At 45.0% G+C, this 24085-nt stretch overlaps 1 protein-coding gene across 2 annotated transcripts in view; it reads left to right on the forward strand.

The window, feature by feature from the left end:
• Nucleotides 1–1221: 1221 nt before the first annotated feature.
• Nucleotides 1222–24085, forward strand: part of ATP1B3 (ATPase Na+/K+ transporting subunit beta 3) — a 43910-nt gene continuing 21046 nt past the window's right edge. The window contains exon 1 of one of the 2 annotated variants that reach the window (XM_040974721.1): nucleotides 1222–1431. In XM_040974721.1, coding sequence (XP_040830655.1) covers nucleotides 1323–1431 — 109 coding nt within the window. In that variant the 5' untranslated portion in view covers nucleotides 1222–1322. The remainder of the gene's footprint in view (nucleotides 1432–24085) is intronic. The other variant, XM_040974720.1, reaches the window with a different exon arrangement.

The raw sequence follows: 24085 nt of genomic DNA on the forward strand, positions 1-24085 counted from the left end.
GAATTTTTGGCTTTGATAAACCGAGTAATGAAAAAAAGAAGAAAGGCCGGATTTTCTTTAGCCACCTATTCTTACAAAGACTTGGCAGGCGCTAAACCTCCCAAAGAACTGTCATTGATCATCCCAGACAGCCTTTCTTCATTCATAACTTTTGCTTATTAGCACAACTGAGGCGGCCCTCCATTTCTCTCTTCATACCAACTCCTCAGCAAGTGTCTCTGCAGGGTGGGCACCAGCCCCAGCGCTGCGCTCGCCAGCTGCACCTCTGGCGGGGCACCTGTCCGCTGCACCCCCGGCTCCGCCTGCCTGCCTGCCCTCCCGCCCCGAAAACATCCCGGTAGCCACACCAAGCCCAGTGCAGGCTTCCTAGAGACTCGGGGCATCCAAGACCAAGCGCGGGTGGGTCTCTGGGTGACAGGAACTTCAACAAAAGAGTGAGTTCTGTGCAGTTCAAGGGGGAAAAATTCAGACTGCGCTCTATTTAGCTCATTTTGGCCTTTTTAGGACGAAGTGCCCGGGGCTCGAGATTCCCGGGGCTCGAGATTCCCGGCTCCATCCTCCCACGAGGTGAGGCCGATTCTTGGAGTAGCAGCAGCAGCGTGCGGTGCACAGATCCCGGCCCCTCACGAGGTCGCATCGCAGCGTCTCTCAGCAACGTCACAGAGCCACAGAACGCCCGGGCACGGCCTGGAAAAGCGGTTCAGAATGCGGCGGTCAGTCCTCTCCGCGGTGAGGACGGCTCGGCCTGAGCGGGTTTCTCCCCCAGAACAGTTAGTCGGCCCCCGCGCCGCGGCCGCCAGCATCTCCTAGAGAGAGCCTGCCCGTGCGGCAGCGCCCCGGGCCCGCGCCCGCAGCCCGGTCCTCCCCCGGAGGAACCCCGCAGGCCAGGGCCTCCCGCATTGCGCGGACCCTTATAAATATCACTGTGACTGAGTCCTTGAGACTTTTTTTTTTTTCAACGTTGCCCCTCCACCAAACTCCCCGCTTCCTCCGGCCGGGGCCGGGAGCGCCCAGGCTCCTCCGAGCCGGGCCGGGCCGGGCCGGGCCGGGGGCGGGGCATCCTCGGCGCCTCCGGCCGTTCCTCGGCTTCGGATTGGCTGCGGCGCGCGGCGACGTCAGGCTCCCGCGGCCCAAGTGGCCGCCCGGCCCGGCGCGGCGCAGTCGGCCCGGCTGCTCCCGCGTAACGAGGAGGTGTCCGTGACCGTCCCGCCCTCTGCCGCCGCCGTCGCCGGGCTGCGCCGCTCGTGCCGGGACGCGCCTCCGCGCTCCTCGCCGCCTCTTCCCGCGCGGCCGTCGCTCGCCTCGCCGTCCGCGCACACACCATGACGAAGAAAGAGAAGAAGTCCTTCAACCAGAGCCTGGCTGAGTGGAAGCGCTTCATCTACAACCCGACCTCCGGAGAGTTCCTGGGGCGCACCGCCAAGAGCTGGGGTGAGCGGGCGGCGGTTGGGTGGGAGAGGGCCGGCGGGAGGAGCCGGGGGTCCCGGCAGCCGCCGCCGCCGCCCATGTTGAGGCAGGGCGCGGGTGGGCGGCGGAGCGCGCGGTTCCATTCATTTCTCACTTGGGCCAGCCAGCGGACGGAGGGGGCCGCCGTCGGCCCCCCGCAGGCACCGGCTCCTCGGACGGCCCCCGGCCGGGCCGCACCGCAGCACCCCGCGCGGGCTCCTTCCTCCCGGAGCGGGGCGCACGTGCTCCCCGCGGCCTCCGGCTTCCAGCGACTCCGGAAGCCGGGGGGGGGACTCCCTTGGCCAGCCCTGAAACCCCCGGCGTGGGCGACCCGAGTGTCCCCGGGGCCTCCTTTTGTAGCGAAGCGCGCCGGCCCCCGAAGAGGCCGCCGCGGAGGCGCCCGGCACGCCCGGCGCGCCGAGCGGGTGGCTGCAGGGGAAGCCAGCCCTCCTTGCCCCACGCCTGGGGAGAGGAAATTTCCACTCCCGCCGCTATCTTGTGACTTCGTCCACGCTGCCGCCCCGACGCGTCGGGGCAATGCTCGGGCCAGGGCTGAGCGTGTGAGTAGGCTGCGTCGGACGCGTCGCGGTGAATTCATCACAGAAAGTACATTGTACTCAGAGGCACTTGACTGTGGACGGCGGAGAGGCCCTTAAAAACCTTGGTTCCTCCCGCTGACTCGGTCGCAGAGCTTTTCTTCCTGACACATTGGCCACTTGGGGAAGGAGGGGAGGAGTAAATCCTGTCCAAGCAGAACACGGGTGGCTTCCTGTGCCTTTCGGAACATGTGAGTGATGGTTGCGGGGGTCTGGTAGCAGCTTTTCTGTGCTGGCGCTCTTTGTTGTAAAAGACATATTTAAACCTCCCACCAGCCTAGTGCTTCCCTAGGGGGCCTTGGCAGCTCGGAAAAAAAATAACGTATTCGCGTGTAAACAGACTGCTGCCCTCTCTCCTCCCTTTTTTTGAATCTTTTGAGAAAGCTGTTCGTGGGTCCTCGCAGACCTTTTCTTCCGATTGAGAATCAAGTTTAAGAATTGAGAAAGAGAAGTAGGGAGAGAAAGGCAGCAGGGATTCAGAAAAAAAAAAAAAAATGTTGCTCCTGACCGAGTTGGGTTCTTTTCCACCGGTGTTAGGGGCTCCTGTCAGGGAGCTGCGAGGTGGACTGGCGGATTTGGGAGCCCAGCCTCCACTTCAGAGATGAGAAAAATGAGACCCACCCGAGGTTGTGATTTTTGCCTTGTGCAAAATTACATATTCCATAGAGCCAAGAAGAGAACCCGGTTCTTTAATCCTAGTCCAGCGGTTGTATTATTTTACAGATGCCTTGCCTAACTGCATAGTAATCACTCTGGGGTTTTTGTTGTTTTCAAATTGCTGGCTTTTTTTGGGAACCCGCCCGGTTGAGTTGAATGGCAGGAATAATGATAAACGGTGGCAGTGCTTCCTTGTGTATTTCTGGAGTGTACTTTTGTGTGCGTGTGTGTGTGTGTGTGTGTGTGTGTGTGTGTGTGTGTGTGAGAGAGAGAGAGAGAGAGAGAGAGAGAGAGAGAAGACTTATGTGTTTGGGAGAGGCGTTCCTTTTAAAGGCTTTTTCTGCTTTCCAGTTCTGAGTTGCTTTGCTTTGTGTGAGAATGGCATTTTTTGCTATCCACCTTTGTATTATGTGGCCTTGGGGTAGTGATTTTATTAGGTATGTGCATTTCATTGATAACCTTGACGCAAACTGTCCTGAAGCATAGGGCAAAGGGTAAGGGCAAGGAAGAGCAGTGCAAGTCAGGTTGTGATAAGAAGTGTCATTCTTATCAGTGAGTAGTAGATCTCTGTTGTAATAGCAGTAGCCAGGGCATGATAACATAAATGAGAATTCCATGATCCCATCCCAGCATGGGTGTATCCCTTTAACAAGGAGATGTGTGGGAATGGTGAGGGGAAGCTGTGTATCTGGAGTATGGTGGGTTCTGCCTAGACCACAAAACAAGATGAGTGTGGAGAGCCTGTGGGGGTGTGGTTGCCAGGAGATGCTTTCTGCTGATGCCCATAAGGCAGTGCGGGGCTCTGCCCGCAGCCACTCACTTCTCATGCTAGTCTCTGAAGTGCATCACACAGTGTGTCACTACAATGAATGTGAATATATTGTGGGCATCTTAAGGTGAAGACAGATCTGCTGTCTCATAATTTTCGTTAATGAACTTTTTTTTTTTCACCGCACAGCGTACAGTAAATATGCTATGGGGTTTTTGTTGCTGTATATACTATCTCTCCCACCTTTTGTTCCTTTCACCCTTGAAAGTACATTTTTGTGAATTTGTTTCCTTAGTGTATGTTTGTACAGGTGGAATTTTTAGGTCATTCATTCTAAATTTGAAAGTGTGTTGACAGGTGCCTTCCTGGAAGTTTCTGTCAACTTACACTCCCACTAACAGTATAGAGTGGTATTTCATATCATCAAAGCTATTCTTTTACCTATATTATTTAAAATTATTTTAATTGTTGATAATTTTTTCACACTAAAAACCCATCTGTTGTATGTGCAGATCAATTTTTTTGTTAATTATCCTTTCACCTTTTTTGTCTCAAGTGTAGCTGGTGGGTTAAGAGGTTGTATCATTAAAATGCTTCAAACAATTTTTATTCTTCCACACATTGATTCACCCCTCAGATGTCCTCAGCAGCCAGGAATTAGCCAGACTGAATAAAGCTGCTGAAACTCAGTGCAGGTCTTTCCACCTGGATGACCAGGGGCCCAAACACTTGCGCTATATCCTACTACATCCGAAGTTTTGCATGAACAAGAATCTAGACTGGGGAGCAGAGCCGGGATGCAAACCCAAGCACTTTGACATGGGATACAACCTTCCTAAGTCATGTTTGGACCACTGTCAGATGCTTATCATGAATCAGTTAGTATGCTTGTCTCATTTTGATCTGAGATTCCTTTCCAAGAGCATTAGCTACATGAGAAAACACACTGTTTACAGATCCGTTACATTTTATATGAAGTTGAAAGATTGGGTGTGTATCTGGTCCTACTTAAAATAGCTGTATATACAGATGTGAGTACCTGCTTCATTACAATATCTAGCAATTTCAACACACTGACACATCAGTCCTGTCATTTGGCTTTCAAAAGTACCTTTTAAAGCAGACTAGGGGAGTGGTTGGTGGAGGTGAGTCTAGAGCTGGTTTCTCAAGCTCCATAGTAGGTACCTATCAGGAGTAAGTAGTTGCCATTTATGAAAGCACAGGACAAAGAAAATAATGCTAGTTGCTGGTCATGCAGATACTAACAAAGTGCATTCAGTACAATTGGAGTCAAAACTGCATAGTAAAAGAGGCCTAATAAACTGTAAGTAGTGGACCATCTGTTGTAATTACCTTAAATGATATAACAGGAGGATGTCTGTGTGCTCTATTAGGTTTATTTTATCAGAAGAAAGGTACTGTCTTATGAAGCGTATGTGTTTTTTAGGTACAGATTCCTTCATGTAAAAATTCTAAACTGTGGCTCCTAGAAATGGTTGACAGTGGCTAATCTAGCCCTCATTTCCTTGATGGAATAATTGAACCTACAGATCCTTTGATTTTCTTGTATTCACTGAGTTACTTGGATCATCAGACTGAAAGACCAGGCCTGTGGTCTTTGCTTTGGAGTCCATTACTTTCATTAAGGTTATCTGTCAATAAATGCTTTACATTAACATCTGCTTAAAATTAGAGTTACTATGATTTCTAGGCAAAGCCAGGATTCTGGACCAAAGCTATTAGCGTCTACATTGTGCTCAAGTGCCTTTCCTTTTATGATAGGCCCATGAAGTGCCATTGTCCCAGTCACCTGCTCCAGTTTTGGCTCAGGCCTCAGTGGAGGCTGTGCCCTGGAGATCAGGCTCCTTCCATCCCATCTTGGGTGTCTGTGTAGGGGAGAAGACAGGAATATTTATAAAATGTGCACCATTGGAAAAGTAAGCTGATTCGGTGTACTTTGTGTGCAGGCTGAAAATGCAGCTAAGTGGTGGATGTGGCATCAGCAGAGCCCAGTTCATACCCAGCAGAAGAGGGAGAACACTTCCTGTACCGCCCAGGAAGTAGCCCTGGTGTGGAAGGGAGGAAACACATGAGTTAAAGTGTTGTGACAAGCATCGTTGAGGTAGTGGTAGTATATGCTTTTGTGTTTGTTTGTTTCTTTCTTTAAAATTGACTTTACATTTACATCTATGGAATTAAACTAGTTATAGTGAAAGATTTTTTCAAATATAGCCTCCTGGGACCCCTGTTGGGAGTCCAGGTAAAGCTGCCACCTTCTATGTGACACTCCATTTTGATACCACTTTAAGTCCAGGGTATTTCGCTTATGATCCAGCACCCTGGTAATGTACCTGTGAAAGCAGCAAAAAATGGCCACCCTTCTACTTGCAGCTTTTTGGGGAGTGAACCAACAGATGGAAGAACGCTCTCCCTCTCTAATTCTGCCTTTCAATTGAATAATCATTAAAAAAAGGAAAAAACTACTAACTTTTCCATGATTTTGCATCATGTTTGAATAAAGACCATTTAACACTGATTTTGTAATGAAAACTAGACTGTAAATTGGAAAGATAAATTCATTCTTTCCTAATTATACATTCATGCTATTGAAGTTAAGTCACCTATGATCTTTAACCACTTCAGGATAGCCACTGCTAACAGTTTTCTATATGTAGATAAAATTTTAAAATATGAAGTTGTAAGGTAAGCGGATTCCTGACTTTATCATGTACCTTTTATAGAGAATCACTTTTTTCCTGTGCCTTCTTTTCAGAGATTGAAGTGGCCCTGTGTCTGTCCATACTTCCTGCTTACATTTAGGTATTTTGTTGCCTTTAGTTGCTATCGCATTTGGGACTCCCAAAGCTGCCTATCTGGTCATGGACTTCTTCATGTTATTGTAAGCAAGTGCTTCTCAGAAATCTCTGATCAAGTGTTTCATGTGTACCTCTACATGTAATCCACATTGTTCTTCAGGACCTTTATACACAACCACTTTGTCACTTGTCTGCCTTACCTCTTTCTTGTCAACTCTTCATTCCGTGTAGTTCTTTCCTACCCCTTCTGAGCCTCTCTTCCTGTTACTGCCACCTTGTCCTGGTGACTGAAGTGTCAGTTGTGATAGTTTGATATCTGGAAAACATTTTTGAACTACATGTGGCCTTAAGATTGGGTCAAGGTGGGCCTGGCATTATGACTCATTGGCTAAATCCACACCTTGTATGCACTGGGAATAAAATCTTAAAATTATAAAATAAAAATAATGGGATGCTGGTTTGAGTCTTGGCCGCTCACCTCTGAGTGCCCTGATAATGTGCCTGGGAAAGATGCTTCTGGTCCTTGGTTCCTGCCACCCACATGGGAGACCCTGACCATGCTCCTGGCTTCAACCCATCTCTGGCTGTTACAGCCATTTGGTAAGTGACTAAGCAAATAGAAGCTGTCTTTCTCCCTCTTGGTCTCTCCTTCTCTATAATTTGTTATTGTATGACTTTATATTATCATTGTTTCCCATGCACTAGATTTATAGACCTCTTGCTCATGTCTTAATCATGTTCAGTTTTGTAACATCTGTCTTGACATGTAGGTGGAATATAGTGAAAAGCTGAGTGAATGACCAGGATTGGGTGTTCACATATAGTTAGTCCTTAGCAGTATATTTTATGTTTCACAGTTTTTATGGTATTAGTGTTTTATGGTAGAATAATCGCTCCCCCAATATTAGCATTCTTCTTCCCCCACATTTTTTTTCTTTTTATCAAAAGAAGCTTTGTGGTTATTCTACTACTGTTCAACTGAGTCTGACATACTGACTTATACATTCAGTAAGAATAAAAGAACAGGGCCTGGCATGGTAGCCTTGTGGCTTAAGTCCTCAGCTTGTGTGCGCTGGGATCCCATATAGGCTCTAGTTCTAATCCCGGCTGCTCCACTTCCCATCCACCTCCCTTTCTGTGGCCTGGGAAAGCAGTTGAGGACAGTTCAAAGCCTTGGGTCCTCACTCGTGTGGGAGATGGGGAAGACACTCTGGGTGCCTGGCTTTGGATCGGCGCCGTTGCAGCTAGTTGGAGAGTGAATCAACAGATGAAAGATATTCCTCTACTGTATATCTGACTATCCATAAAAGTAAATAAATCTTTTTTTAAAAAAAGGTAAAAGAACAAAGGGTATTAGCCATGTCTCTTGCTCTTTGTTTTATTGCTTTTTTTAACTTCTATTGCTGTTGATGAGAAACTTGTCAAGTTTTTTGGTTTTGTTTTTTAATATTTGATAGTAAAGGGTGCCTAAGTCTCCCATCCACTGGTTCACTGCCCAAGCCAAAGCCATGAGGCCAAGCCCAGTCCGAATCTTAACCAGGCGGGTAGATGGCAGTTAATTATTTGGGCCTCTTAGATGTGCATTAGCAGGATGCTGGAAGTGGATCTGGGAGTTAAAAGCTCAGGCATTGGAGCTGAGTGCTGCAGCAGCTTGGGCCACCATCTGCAGTGCAGTACTGCATCCCATATGGATGCTTGTTTGAGTCCCAGCTGCTAATAGCCTACCATACATTTGTTTCAAGTTTGTTCCTGGGTCATTTATGGACCCGGTTCTTGCTTAAACTTCCTCTTACTGTTCTGTTGGTGCCATGGTAAAGTGTGACTTTGGAACTGACCTTCTTCCAAGGCATGAGGTGTTTTTCTTAAAGTGGTCTTCTGTGTACTCCTCCCATCTCTGTTCCTTGCTTGTTGTCTGTTCTTTCATGTGTTTCCTAAACTTGTATTGCCAGGTGCTGTCTCTGTTCTTGCATTCTCTTCATCCTCCTTATAGTCTTACAAAACAGGCGCAGAGACCGTTCACAGAGATTGTTGATTGACATCTCTCAGATTACTGTTTATTTCCAGTTGCTTCCTGTATGTCTTACCAACCTAAGAAGAGGAGTCTTACGTATCTTTACTACATATACGCTCCACTGAAGTTCTATCTTGCTCTAGTATGAGGAAACTTTGAAAAGTTCATGGGAAAGTGGAATTAAAATTTTTTTAAATATATGCATTCTTACTATCCAGTTTTGAGGACTCCCTATATTTTCAGTTTTTAAAAATAACTTGGAACATCTTTTAAGAGATTATTTTGTCTGGAATTCATTTATTATTGGAAAGGCATATTTACAAAGAAAATGAGAAAAGATTTTCCATCTACTGGTTCACTCCTTAAGTGACCACAATGATCAAGGCTGAGCTTATTGAAGCTGGGAGCCAGGAGCTTCTTCTGGGTTTCCCCAAATGGGTTTAGGGTCCCAGGGTATTTGGCCATCCTCAGCTGCTTTCCCAACTCAAAACAGTCGGATCGAAGTGGAGCAACCAGGGCAAGAATGGCACCCATAGGGCATGCTTATGTTGCAGGTCAGTTTCCTACTTTAAAAAAAAATTTTTTTGTTGTTTTATTTGAAAGTCAGAGTTAGGAGAGAGATCTTTCATCCTCTGGTTCACTCCCTAGGGACTGAAGCCAGGAGCTTTGGGTAGCTGAGTCCAAACATGTAAGTCTTCGCTGGTTTTCCCAGGCATACCAGTAGAGAGCTGGAAGGGAAATGGAGCAGCTTGGATACAGACTGGTGCCCACGTGGGATGCCAGCCTCCACGTGGGCAGTGGCTTCCCCACCATGCCACATCGCAAATGTTGAATGACATCCTTGGAATCTGTGAGCTATACCTCATCCTACAACTAGGGTCAGTTTGCACACTGGTTCCTTTCCCCTTCTGTTAAAAGCATTTGTCGGAGGATACCTAGAATGCTTGTTCTTGCTCTCAGATTCGTAATCCTAGTGAGGTATTTCCAATTCCACGATCTCTAGTGTTCCTAAGCAACCCTGTGTTCTCAGGGTCTGATAGTGGCTTTCTATGTAAACTCTGTGATTAAAAAATTAGGAATCAGACGAAGATCTTTCATAATTTTTTCAGTGTTCCAAATTCAAATGAACCCCAGGCTTTCCAACTTTTATATCTGCTAATTTTTTTCTTAAAGTGTGCTGTTGTCTTGAAAAGAAGGTGGTTTCTTAACTCCAGAAAGATTCAGGAAATCAGCTGCACTGTTGACCTTGCCATCAAATTTTAAGCTGTATATTTGATCATGTTATTCCCTATGCTCCAAAACTGTGTTTGGATCCCCACTGCTTTCAGAAAGCAGGTCTCCAACCTTGTAACCTGTCATTCTCCATCTTCCTCCCTCCCTGTCATATACTTGTTATTGTAGCGGAATCAGCCTATCTGACACTCCATTGTTCTGCAGTGCAGCCATATTACCTCCCACATGTCCTTATTCTGGTCAAGTTCTTACCTATTTCGAAGAACCTTTGGAATGCCAGCTCTGACAAAAGCTACATCTGATTTGCTTAGGTAGGAACTTTGTATCCTGGATTATAAGCGTTGAGATAGATCATTTACATCTGCATTTTGTATTTCTATGGCTTCTAGCACATAGTAAGCACTGAGCTTTTCTTTTTTCTCTTAATGAGCAAATTGCCATTAATAAGTTTCAGCTTCTGATTCACCTGGAGCTTGAGGCATAGGTTGAGAATATTGTGTGTTAATTTTTTTTTTAAGATTTATTTATTTTTATTGGAAAGGCAGATTACACAGAGAGGAGGAGAGACAGAAAGGAAAATCTTCCGTCCGATGGTTCACTCCCCAAGTGGCTGCAATGGCTGGAGCTGAGCCAATCCTAAGCCAGGAGCCAGGAGCTTCTTCGGGTCTCCTACACAGGTGCAGGGTACCAGAGCTTTGGGCCGTCCTTTACTGCTTTCCCAAGTCACAAGCAGGGAGCTGGATGGGAAGCGGGGCTACGGGGATTAGAACCAGCCCCCTTATGGGATCCTGGTGTGTTCAAGGTGAGGACTTCAACTGCTATGCTATCACGCCGGGCCATGTGTTAATTGGTATAGCTCTTATAATTATGGAAGTCCTGTTTGTGGAAATAATTGCACAGTGCGGGCCCAGCGGTGTGGCCTAGCGGCTGGAGTCCTCGCCTTGAGCGCCCAGGGATCCCACGTGGGTACCGATTCTGATCCCGGCAGCTCCGCTTCCCATCCAGATCCCTGCTGTGGCCTGGGAGAGCACTCGAGGACGGCCCAGGGCTTTGGGACCCTGCACCCGCATGGGAGACCTGAAAGAGGTTTCTGGTTCCCGGCTTCGGATCAGCACAGCACCATTGCACTCGCTTGGGGAGTGAATCATCGGACGGAAGATCTTTCTCTCTGTCTCTCCTCCTCTCTGTATATCTGACTCTGTAATAAAATAAATAAATCTTAAAAAAAAAATAATTGCACAGTGCATAAAGGTGTAATTCTGTCCTTTAACTCTCAGTAACTCTGTTCAACTAAGTTTCTTATTGGATTTGTGGATGTCACATGGGCACTCCATGGTCAAAGTAAGCCTTTGGGCATGTTTAGGTTCTTTGTTTCATTTTAGCCATACACTGACAATACAGGCAGGTGGAGGGCTTAGGATATAAACTTAATTCTAGTTCTACATCTCCACTGACAGCTTACTTAAAATTTCTTGGTTTTATTTTCCTCTATGAAAGAGGACAAAAATACATTAAGTAGCTTCAAATGTCACACAGAAATGAAAGAAGAAAACTGTTTACACATAAAATGCTTTAAAATAGGGTGCAGAAACTGTAAAGGAGCTGGCAATAAATATTTTGGACTTTGCAGGCCACAGAGGGACTGTTTCAACTACTTAATTCCACTATTGAAACTGTCCATAGGCAACATAAACAAATGGTCATGGTTAGTGTTTTATTCATCCACACACCACACACGTAGCAGGCAGCAGCTGTGTTCTACTTAGATCACTGTTTCTGAACTTGTGGAGTTTGGGCTTCTGGCTTTGTTCTTTTCATCTAGCAGAAGTGATACCATAGCTTGAGTTTTTAAAATACAAATTATATAATCAGTCATCTTTGAATTATTCCGGAGTAATCATCATTAGCTGTGTACTAATTTTTAAAATGGGTGGCATAGATCTACTTTGGGTAAAGGTCTGACAGTTTATTAAAAAAGCAAATAACCCACCCTATAAGCCAGCAGTTCTACTCCTAGGTGTTTATACAAGAGAAGTGAAAACATATGTCCACAAAAAAAACTGGTACAAAAATGTTCATAGTAGCCCTACTTGTAATAGTTCCAAACTAGAAATAGCCCAGGTTTCCATTAGCTTAAGAATGGGTAAACAAAGTGGTGTAGTTACACAGTAAAATACTATTCAGTGGTAAAAAGAACAATATGGGTGTGGATGTAAGTGGATGTATGGATATGTATCCATAGTTCATTTTGTATATCCAAAGTATGGATCTACAAAGCAATTAAGCTGAATTGGGAAAAAAAGCTTTGCAAAGATAGTACTACAAAAAAATAAACAACTATATGATTTCATTTACATGAAATTCTAAAATAAGCAGTGCTGATCTATGCTGGAACAAAGCTTAGAATGATGTAATAAACCTGCAGGCCCTCACACAAAAGCTGGGTGAGAAGGAGTATAGGGGAACTTTTTTGACGGTAATGTTCATTATCTTGAGGCCAGCACTATGGTGTCGTAAGCCAAGCTTCCACTTGTGGTGGGTGCTGGTTCCGGAGCTGTCTGCTCCACTTCTTATCCCAGCTCTGCTTATCCGGTGAAAGCAGTGGGGGATAGCCCAAAACCTTGGACCTTTGCACCTGTGTGGGAGACCTAGAAGAGCTCGGCTTCTGGCTTCAGACTGGCTTAGTTCCAGCTGTTGCATTCATTTCTCTCTGTGTCTCTTCCTTCTCTTTGTAACTGCCTCTCAAATTTAAAAAAAAAATTTAAAGCAATAAAGTATTTAAAAATTTTTTTGGGTTGGGCCTATTGTGGTAGTGCAGCGGCTAAATCCTTGCCTTGTACTCCTGGGATCCCACATGGGCGCCGATTTGTATCCTGGCTGCTTTCACTTCCGTTCTCGCTCCCTGCTTGTGGCTTGGGAAAACAGGAGTATAGCCCAAACACATGGTGTATTTAACTGTATATAAATTTTTACTCTTAGTCTCAGTGTGTATGAACTGTAATAGCATCCACAACTTGAAATACATCCCAAAAATGAGATAAATATAGCAAAATATTAAATGTAATATTAAGTGGCTTCTGGATGTCCATGAGTATGTTTCATTCAACTTATTGTGTTTATAAATTTTAATTGAATATTGAGGAAAATTAGGAATATATTCATGTTTCTCTTCAACAGTTTCATCATTCCAACAAATGCTTTATCTTTTCCCATTGTCTTTTCAGTGCATTTGTATAAATGTTATCTATATAGAAATACATTTCAAATATGCAAGGATATATAACAGTTCATGCATATCATAAAAAGCGTATATTAAATTTTTTGTACAAAAATCAATTTATTATTCCATTTTTCACAATCCTTTTGAAGTGGCCTCATGTAAGAATAAATAGATTTATCTTTTTCCCAGAACCTGCTTTATTCCATTCACTATGTCTTAGTTTGTGTCCATCTCAGCATATATGGATGTGCTTCATTGTTTTTGAATCGTAGTGTGGAAAGGTTTATCTTTGGATGTTTATATTGTGTCTGGTTTTTCTCAAGAACTGCTGAGATGCGTATGTGCAGCTGTTTCTCTAGGATAAACTGAGAAGTGGAATTAACAGTTTGTAAAGTATTCTGATTTTTATTAATGGATTATCCTCCCAAAATGCTTTCCCAATTTATATTTTCACCAATAGGGATAAGGGAGAGCTGTTCCTTCAATGTTTTGAGCACGGAATTTTAACATTCTTTAATTTTTTCCTCCCAGTTTGATGTGATATCTGTGTATCTGGTTGGTTGAATTTGTTATTTTTCTAGTAACTGCAGCTGAGCAAGTTTTATGTTTTTTCAATTTCCATTTCTTTGAATGCCTGCCATCTTTTGTTTATTCTTTTGTATTATTGTTTTACTGGTAACAATCCATATGTAGCACATTTTGAATGTTAAATCTTTAATATGCTTATAAATATTCTTCATCTCTTGCTCATGTTTTTCCTTTTGTCTCTCTTTTTTCTAATTGCAAAGTCTAATATACAGAGAGGAGGAGAGACAGAGGAAGATCTTTGATCCACTGGTTCACTCCCCAAGAAGCTGCAACAGCTGGAGCTGAAACAATCTGGAGCTAGGAGCCAGGAGCTCTTCCGGGTCTCCCACACGGGTGCAATGCCCTAGGGCTTTGGGCCGTCCTTGACTTCTTTCCCAGGCCAAAAGCAGGGAACTAGATGGGAAGTGGAGTGGCAGGAATTAGAACCAGTGCCCGTATGGGGTCCTGGAGCATGCAAGACAAGGACTTTAGCCACTAGGCTACCACACCAGACCCTGCTCTTATCTCTTAAATCTTATTTTTTAAATCGTGAAGACTTTAGATTAACATCCTAAATTTGTAAAGGCTTTTCCTTATTGATTTAAATTGTCAAATTTGTTACATCAAAAATTCCATTTGATAATACATCCTTTCTGGAGTATTGTGTTTTATGACTCTGTATGCCTATTTCTGTCATTGCACTATGTTATGTAGGTTCTAAATGTTGATTAAACCTCTGTGACCTTTTCTGTCTATCTAATACCTAAGTAGATACCTAATTAGCTACCTAATTTCTGTCTATCTAATTAGGTATCTTAGTAGTTCTAGCCTTATAAAAAGTTATTTAAATGATATTTGGTGGTGGGTCTCAGGACAGAGCATCTCATGCCTGGATCCCAGATGCCAGCCACCATGTGCACATGGTGAGCTGTCCCTGGGCCTGCCTGGGCTCCAGGGGCTGCTCCCTTGGGGTGAGTACACCCGGAGGGAAGTCTCCATGACTGGGCAGGTCTGGGGCCCACCCAGCACCCTCATTGGGCGGTGAATGGGATTGGGGAGGAGCGCGGCCTTGGGCCTGGGAGTTTAAACCACTTGAGCAAGAACCTTGGAGCATGCCTACATGCAGGACCTGGGGAGGGTGGGAAATTGGGTGGGCCTTCTCCCTTAATATACCCCCTTTTAACATGAAGGAAACAGTTTGGAAATGATAGTCTTACCCACTTTCCTATAGCCCTTGTACCTTTTTATCCCAATTAACTATGTAAAGATTGTCAAAAATATAATTGATCTTTTAGTTTGTAATATTTCTCTTACTTTGGAGAAATGCGATGTTTCAGTTTTAGCCCTTGATGTCTAACACCAGCATGTTTTTCTGCCTTAAGTAAGCTGCTTTATCTTTTTAGAATTTTAAAGACGTTTTATTTTTGATTGTCTGAAAATTGGCCTGTTTATGTCTAGATATATAAAGGGTGTTTCCCAGTATCTTTCAGATTTTCAGATATAGAGGCAAGCTTTGTTGTTTGAGTGTGTCTCCACATTATCTGTAGAATACCTAGTGAATCTGTTGATACTTCATTCTGTCCCCAGTGTCTCAACAATTTTCCATATGTTCACCTTGACTTTTTGCCCACTTCTGTAGAAAACTTTGGCTTGGCTTATTTATTAATTATTATTATTATATTGGAATGTCAGATATACAATGAAGAATAGAGACAGAGAGGAAGATCTTCTGTCCGATGAGTCACTCCCCAAGTGGCCGCAATGGCCAGAGCTGTGCCAATCTAAAGCCAGTAGCCTCTTCCAGGTCTCCCACATGAGTGCAGGGTCCCAAGGCATTGGGCCGTCCTCAGCAATTTCCCAGGCCACAAGCAAGGAGCTGGATGGGAAGCGGGGCCACTGGGAGTCAGAACTGTATGGGATCTCGTTTTAACCGCTAGGCTACCTGCCACACCATGCCCCACTTGGTATGGCAAATTGTCCAGGTTAGCCCATCAGCTGCTACATTTTTTATTTTCAAGCAACTTTTATGAGATTATTGCTGTATAAGAAATCACACATATTTATAATATACTTGAGTTTTGTCATCAACTCAACATTTAGAATATATGTCTATGGTTTCTCTCCTTTCAAGAGACGTCCCATGTCCCAGGGGTTTTCTGCCTTTCTACTTACTTGTTCACTTTGCAAATAAAGCTTCTACTCTATCCCCACCCCCCCAAAGGAATATATATCTACTGTACTCATGAAACTTGTACTCTAATCAAGATGATTATATTCATCACCTTCAGAATTTCCTCTTGACTGTTGATGATACATCCCCGGACTGTTGGCAAAAGCAGCTTTTTGACACTTTCGGTAATTTGTAATTGCAAAGATTTTAAGTGCAGAAAATCATTTAATACATAATCTCTTTGGGAGTGGGGAACAGGTGACTTTTCCACTTAGTGTAACTATTTTGAGATTCATCCGTGTTACTGTGTTTCCATAGTTATTTTTTGTTGTTGCCCAATAGTATTCCATTGTGTAATAGACTGACTGTGTTTATTTTAGTTCATCTGCTGGGACATTTATATTGTTCTGTGTTACTTAATGATTACTAATCAAACATGTGGCCATTCATGTAGCCTGCCCTGTGTGAACATGTACTTTGATTTTTCTTGGGTGAATAACTTAAGAGTGGGTAGACTAGATCCTGTGGTTGTTGTGTATATTGCTAACTTTCCCCCCAAAATATTCCCATTTCACCAAAAATGGTTTTTGACATTTGCAGCAGCAGCTGTGAGAATTTCATTTGTTCCATCTAAGCACCATCGCCTGGTGTGGTCAGTCATTAAGCCTAACAGTGTCCCGGGGAGTGTTGGTATAGCTCACTGTGGCATTGATTCTACATTCCCTGGGGACCAGTGTTGGGCATCTTTTTGTAAGCTTGTTCTGCGTTCCTCAGATGTATTTTACTGTAAGAGTGTTTGTATGTTTTCAAATATTATCTTCCAGTCCTGTGCTTTGACTTACTTACCACGTGCCTGAGTTCAGTTCTGCTGATGTTTCACTGATGTACTGTGAGTTTTGGTTTAATTTTGTATTCTGAAATCTGAGTTTTAAAAGTTATCCTTTTCTTCTCTATTTTAATTATGCCTGTTTCTCCTTGTTCTGTAAGCTGCTATCAATTTTTCAGGTATTTTTTGTTTGATCTCAGATGTTTGGTAATAACTAGTGCTGTGTTTCTCCTGGTTGTGTTTATACTCTGTTGTCATGGCACTCAGGGAGTTAGGCAGCACATTTAACCACAAGCTGGTTTGGATATGAAAGTGTTCTTCTCTCACATTTCCTCTAGCATATCACAGACCGCCTATTTCTTCATCTTAAGGATCCTGATCTCACTTGATCCTGATGCTCCTGTTGCTAATTATTTGACCCTGGTGGCACTGTGTATCAGAGGGAGAGGCAGAGTTGTGTTCCCTGGAGGGAAAGAAGGTGCCTTATTCATGCATACGTATGTATCACCTGGAGTGACACAGTGCTTGAATGATGTGTTTCTCAGACAATGGAAAAGACAACACAGCTTAGGACTTTGGGGAGAACAGAGCATATAAGGAACACATGGAAAGTTAATGGTCTACGTATTTTACTGTTGAATTCATCTTAGTTGTTTAGTCCTGTTAAGCCTTTTTATATTACCAGCAGTTCAGTTGGAGGGATACCTGAAGAAACTTCACTTGAGGTGACCCCAGACCTGATTCTTGTGTGTGCATGCCAATACAGGGTCTGGAACAGTCCATCACCCCAGTCAGCTTTGGCACTTGCTGGTGGTTGCAATTGCTGGATCAGATCTGTTTCTGCCCAGCACACACTTGGCCCTCACACAAACCAGTGGGAGCTGCAACCTAGTCGGAGCGACCCACAATAACCCCCACCAGGTCTGCACCCTATCCTGCTTCCTATGCTTGCCAGTATGTACAGCAGGCTGGTCCAGTCTGTCCCACACATCCCATTTAGCTCTCATACATGTCAATGGGCACTGAAACCACCTAGTTCAACCCAACCAGTCCTGCTATTCCAGCCCACACACATGCTGGTGGGTGCCGTTCTGTCTAGCCACTGCTGCCCCAGTCATGGTTTTCATACTCTGCAATGAGAGTGGAAACCCAAGAGGGAGGTACACACTATTTCCCTACTGAGCCCACTCCCACTTCATGCACTCTCCAGGTGGTTCTGCAGTTTAACTTGACAGAATGTACCCCCTGTGCCAGCATCTGCCATCTGATGCGGCAAAGCCCAGCCAAACCTTACCCACTCTGATTTATGCTTGTACTGGTAGGAACAGTCAGCCCAGCCTGTCTTTTTCCTGATCTGGCTCACAGGTGTTGTATCCCTGTCCATTCTGGTCAGCCCCCATCCCAACTCATGCTCTTCAGTGGGAGTGGCTGTCCAGCAGGGTAGCCCTTCACATTCTTCCTACCAGCTTTGCCTCCTCCCTCCCTAGTTCTCATGTGTGCTGGTTTTGGGCACTGCAGCCCAGTCTGGCATGGCCCCCCTCGCCTCGGTATTTGCCAGTGGGTGCTGTAGCTTAGCCTGGCCTAGCCCAGCCCAATAGGCACCCAATCCCAGCCATACTGGTGTGTGTTGTGACGGAACCTGGTGTGAACCACATTCTGTTCTAGTGCTCAGATTCACCAGCAGGTGATATGAACTGGTTCAGCCTAGTTCGCCCCCAACCTATGCCTAATGTATATTGGGGGGTACCGTTCCCTGGCCTGGTCTGGGCTGCTCGCTATTCTGATTTTTGTGCTCATCTGCAGGGACTATGTCCCAACAGAGGAGTTTCCCAAGCTCCTCCATTAGAACCTCTTCCTATACCAGATCTTGCACATACTGGTGGGTCCATGGGCCAGCCCTACTTAGTCCACCTCCACCTCCTGTCCTGGCAGGAACAATGGCCTATCCTTACTGGCCTTCAACCCATTCCGGTTCTTACTGTTGGATGTTTCAGCCTAGCACGATTCATCCATAGCCAGACACATACATGGCTCAGTATGGGCAGAGACCTAGCCTAGTCTGTCCAACATCTACTCTGGTCCTCCAGAGCACCAAATGGTGCTGGAGTCTAGCCCGGCTCTGTGCGCTCAGCCCCAGTCCACACTTGTGCAGCCAAGGGACACTGCAGCCATATCCAGACCAGAACACAGCCCCCACTCTGGCTCCTGCACTCACCAAGGGAACCCCAGCCCAGCTAGGGTGCCTTCTTAGCTCCCCAACCAGGCCTGTTCCCAGCCATAGATTGCGCACATGCCAGTGATTGATTTGACCCAGCCCCTCACAGATTTTAGCCTTTGCCTTAGATGCTGTGGCCTAGCATCCCTGGCTCATGTAAACCTAGCTTGGCATGACCTGTGCTGCAGCCTGATTTCTGGTCTTGCCTGTGAGCTAACATTTGCTCGGCTTCTCAGTCCACCCCATTCCATAACCAACCCACGTATTAGCCAGCCATTGCAGCTACTTTGCCCAGCTTGCTCTACCCTCTTGCCTGGACCATGTGATCATCAATGACAGTTGTGACCCATTAGGGGAGTTTCCCAAGTTCCCCCATTCGACTCACTTCTAGACCCAGATCTCATACATGCCAGTGGGTGTTAGGCCAGTGCTCTGCATAGTCTGCCCTTCCATTTGGCCTTGTATAAGCTGGTGAATGTTGCAGCCCAGCCCACCCCACACCCTGTTTTAGGATGCACATTCGGATGCCGCTGCCTTGACCTGCCCAGACTGTTGCCGATTCCTTTACCTGCCATGAGTGATGGCAGGTTCCATGGTCACACCTAGCTCATCCCATCACCACCCCAACTCTTGAGCTAACCAGTGGGACTGATGTTTCCACAGGGTTTGGCCCACACATCCCCTACAGAATCTGCCCCCAGAAATGGTTCTCTCATGTGTTGGTTGGTGTCATGGCCCTACCTAATGTGAGCCATCCCCTGATCCAACATTCTGTTAGGTACTAGGATCTGGCCCTTTTAGACAAGCCCCCAGCCACAGCTTTCACATGGACTGGTATGTGGTGGTCAGCATTGTTCAGTGATAACAAGTTCTACACAGGACTCAAAAGTGAGCTGGTGCATCAATCTGACCCATACAGATATTCTGGTCTCTCTCCTCCAAACCACCAGGTCTCAGTACTCTCGCTTACCTTCAAGGAGAAGTTACCCTGCTTTTGGGAACCCTGAGGATTGATTCTTCATCCACATGTGCAGTGGTCTCAACATGGACATACCTAGGCAGCAGTTCCATACCTTCATGACCGCAGAGCTTGCCGCCCAGAGGCCAGTAGGCGGAGCCTGATGCCAAAAGGCTCACTGTCTGCCTGGGCTCAGCTCACCACATGGACGCAGGGGCTGTAACCACGGCCGCAAGTGTCCAACCTGGCCCAGGCACTCACAGCAGAAGTTCTGCTTACCCAGACTCTAAGGTCGCACTCCCTGGTCCCATCTCCTGCACGATGTTGGTGATTGGTGGAGCCTAGGCCCGTCATTTTCCCAAGAAATTCTCTCCCAGCGTACTCACCAGGAAGGCAGAAACCTCTTGAGCCCAGGCAGGCCCAGGCCCAGCTCACTGCATGGTCACGATGGCTGTAGCCATGGCCACAGCATTGGGTCCATCCCGGCCCCTGGTGCTCCCAGCAGAGGCAGTGGTTCTAAACTGCTCATACCAAGGCAGATGTGGCACACTAAACAAATTCCATATATACTACCCATGACTAATGCAACGTGTCCCCAGTTAGGTCCCCCTTGTTGGGATAACCCTTCAGCAAACTACACTCATATAACTGACATGCCATTTTACCGCTGGACAAGATCAGTGCAGGGCACTCCTGTTTTTTGTTTTTTGCTGTTGTTTCTCTTGGTCATAGAAAGGAGTTAGGTTTATAAAATTTCACTACCCCTGTTACGGTCTTTCACATTCGTAAGTGAACTAGGTTTTTGTTTTAGATACAGATCACGTACACCTTATCAGGTCATAGACTTAAATCCTCCCCAGTGCCCAGGAACCAGGTATTCAGTGTGAGTCTCCTACATCTTGGACAGGAGCCCAGCTTTTGGGCCCAGGATGCTGGAGTTGGGAAGAGAGAGCTAGAATTGGACCTGGATACCAGTATGGCATGCAGTCATCCTATCCATGTCTTAACCACCTTGTCAAATGTTTGCCCTTAGTTTTTAAAAATGGCTTTCACAAAAGAATCTCATTCAAGCAACAAAAACTCTACAGTGCTGGAAATAACTTATTTACCTGTTCCTGAGGGTCATTGGTACATGGTATCCAATTTTAGACAGGGATATGTGTGGGTTTTTTGTTTTTGTTTTTGTTTTTGTTTTTGTTGGAAAGACAGATTTACAGAGAGAAAACTCTTCTGTCTGCTGGTTGTGAAACTAAGATACAGGATCTTCTGGGCCTTTCATGTGGAAGCAAGGTCCCAAGGCTTTGGGCCATCCCCTACCGCTTTCCTAGACCACAAGCAGGGAGGTGGAGCAGCCGGGACATGAACTCATGCCCACATGGCACTTGCAAGGCAATTTAGCCACCAAGCCACACTAGGCCCTGTGTACATATTTTGTAAATGTCATGTTCGTGTAGTTTTTTCATTTTATAATAGTTACTTAGAAAGCAGATCAGGTTTCAGATTTTTAGTTGACTATATATTTCTTTACATTGAAACTGTAAATTTCAGTTACACTTTTTTCTTTGAAATTTGTGGCTGAAATTTTGCAAATGGTATCGTGATATCATTTTTAAGTTAAAACACTACTAAAGACCAGTGCAAGGTGTAGTAGACTAAACCATGCATGTAGCACTGGCATCCCATAGGTGCTGGTTCTAGTCCCAGCTGCTGCATGTCTGATCCAACTCTGCTTATCACTTGGCAAAGCGCAAAGTGACTCAAGCCCTGTGGCTCCTGCACCCACATGGAAGGCCTTGAATAAGCTCCAGGCTCCTGGCATCAAATCTCTCCTCCTTTCTCTCCTCACTTTGCAGTTCTGCCTTCCAAATAAAAATAAATTGATCTTTAATGCTCCCACTTTGGTATAGGAGTCAAGCAGTTGGGCCATTTTCTACTGCTTTCTCGGGCACATTAATTAACAGGGAGCTGGATCAAGAGTGGAATAGTGCGCCCAGTGTAGCTAAAGTCATCATCTTGCATGTGCCAGAATCCCATATGGGCACTGGTTGGTGTTACGGCGGCCCCACTTGCCATCCAGCTCCCTGCTTGTGGCCTGGGAAAGCAGTCAAGGATGGTCCAAAGCCTTGGGACCCTGCAGCCAAGTGCTAGACCCAAATGAGGCTCCTGGTTTCAGATGGGTTTGGCTCTGGCCATTGCAACCACTTCAGGAGTGAACCAGCAAATGAAGATCTTCCTCTCTGTCTCTCCTTCTCTCTGTGTATCTGACTTTCCAATAACATTATTTAAATCTTAAACAAAATAGCTAGGACTCAAACTGTTGAACATATGGGGTAGTGGTGTTGTAGGCAGCAGTTTTACTGCTAGACCAAAGTACCAGCCTCCCAAACATCTCCAGTGTAATAGTTATTGCATGAGTCTAAAAATACTGTGACCACTGTGTTAGCTTTGTGTTACTACAGTGAAATGAAGTGTCTAAGACAATCTACATATGGAAGAGAGACTCTTTTTTAACTCTACAATGGTGCAGCCCTGTTGGTTTGACAATTGGCGAGAGCACAGATGACAATGATAGAGCAGTGTGTGGAGATAGGGTCGTGTGACAAGGCAAAACCTAAGCTTCACCCCACCCCACCCCAGCCTTTATAACAGTCCTCTTATGAGAATTTACTTTGAAACGCATGTCCTTTTCCTCCCATCCCCCAGTGACCTAAGGGTCTCTCATATAGCCTACCTCCTAAACACTAGTTGGATTAAGTTTCCACTCTCAGTTCATTGATATATGATTTTGAAGTTTACAGTTCTGCATGAGTTCTGGACGCACATCAAATTCAAACCATAGCAGCTCCACCTGGCTGTTATGCTCTTTGTTTTGCAGTTTTTGCAAGTGAACTTTACTATCAAGTAGCCATGTGTAGAAAGTATAGAGCATGATCTACAATGTAAAGGATTTTATCCATTTAAGTTCCTTAAAATCTAGATTTGAAAGCAAGCTTTTCTGTATCTCATTGAAATTCTGTATCTCATTGAAGGTGGCCTATGGACTTGCCATGTGTTTCATTTTGGTTGTGGCAAATGGATTACTCCTTTGATACTGGTCTTCCCTTTCTTTTTCTGCAACAGGGTCACAGAATGTGATAGGGAAGTGATGCTGCCTGAAGGTGACATCCTGTCCTCCTCTCTTCCTTCTGTCCTCTCGCTCTCTGTCTGGGCCTCCTGGTAATTGGGGAGACAGGTGGAATGCTAATCTACATTGAAATGAAATTGTTCTAAGGGATTGTTGGTATGTGTGTGTGTGTGTGTGTGTGTGTGTTGGGGAGTGGGGTGACGGGAGGGGTCCTGGCCTGCAATGGACAAATAAGTTGTCTGGCTTTTGGCACAATGTGTTTTGCGGTCTGCTTGGTGTCTTTTGAAAATTAGAAGAAAATGAAGCCATTCACCACAGGGAAATACTGAATATATCCAGAAATATTATTCAGAACTCTAGGGGCACCCTGAAGTCAAATCCTTTTGGGGCAGCAGGATTCCATATATTCTAACTTAGGAACCCTTGCCCTAGTCCCTCCGCTTGAACTAGTCAAACACACACAAGTGGGTTATGAGGGCTAGAAAATAAAGTTGATGTGATTTTAGCTCTTTGAATTTAAGTATTATTTATTATTGCTTTATCTGGAGATTTAATATTCTTCGCTTTTAAGTGTAAATCAAGGTTTTAAAGCAATATATACGAATATTGTTTTTGTGTGAATAGTAATGCATTGTGAATATATACTATGTATTTATTCATTTACCAGTGGAGAAACAATTTATTTAAGATTAATTTTTTAATTTATTTTAAAGGTAGAGTGATAGAGCCCCTTCATCCTCTGCTTTGTTCTCCAGATGGCTGCAATAGCCAGGGTTGGTTCAGGCTGACACCAAGATCCAGAAGCTCCATCCAGGACTCGTGCATGGGTGGCAGGTGCCTAAATATTTTGGGCATCATCAGCTACTTTGCCAGGTGTATTGACAAGCGGAATGAGAGACAGAAGAGCTGAGATTCAAGCCAGCACTGTCCTCTAGGATGCTGGTATCTCAGGCCAGGATTTAACCTGCAATGCCATAACACCAGCCCTTGTGATGTTTTTGTGATGAACACTTCTGATATTAGAACTTTGAATATAGACATTTGAACAGAATGATTTACTTTAGATACTCCCAAAATAAATTTGTCCAGGATGGATATAACTTAGTGTTTCCGGATTGTGAAGGATGAGATCAGGCCCTTGATGCTGAACTGTGTGTGCCAGATCTTGCTTTGTGCTTAGCAGAGAGATACAAAGTTCCACTGAGTGATGGGCTTGTATCTGGTCTTGTTTGCTTTTCAGTTTTGCATGAGTCCTTGCACTGGATCAGTGTTTCCTAAACTTTATGGAGCACCAGTTTCATGATTGTGCCTTCTTAGCATATTTCTCATTATTACTTAATTTAACTCACTTTTATAATCATTTGTGCCAAAATGATTATTGTCTGAAATATGCGTTTAATGTGCCAACTCTTTTCTGTTGGCTTGTCAGTATTGGGAATTATGTCTCACCTGAAATCATCCTTTTTTTCTTTTTAGA

The sequence above is a fragment of the Ochotona curzoniae genome, unplaced genomic scaffold, assembly GCF_017591425.1.
Source record: "Ochotona curzoniae isolate NIBS_2020 unplaced genomic scaffold, NIBS_Ocur_1.0 contig_2599, whole genome shotgun sequence".
Lineage (NCBI taxonomy): Eukaryota > Metazoa > Chordata > Mammalia > Lagomorpha > Ochotonidae > Ochotona > Ochotona curzoniae.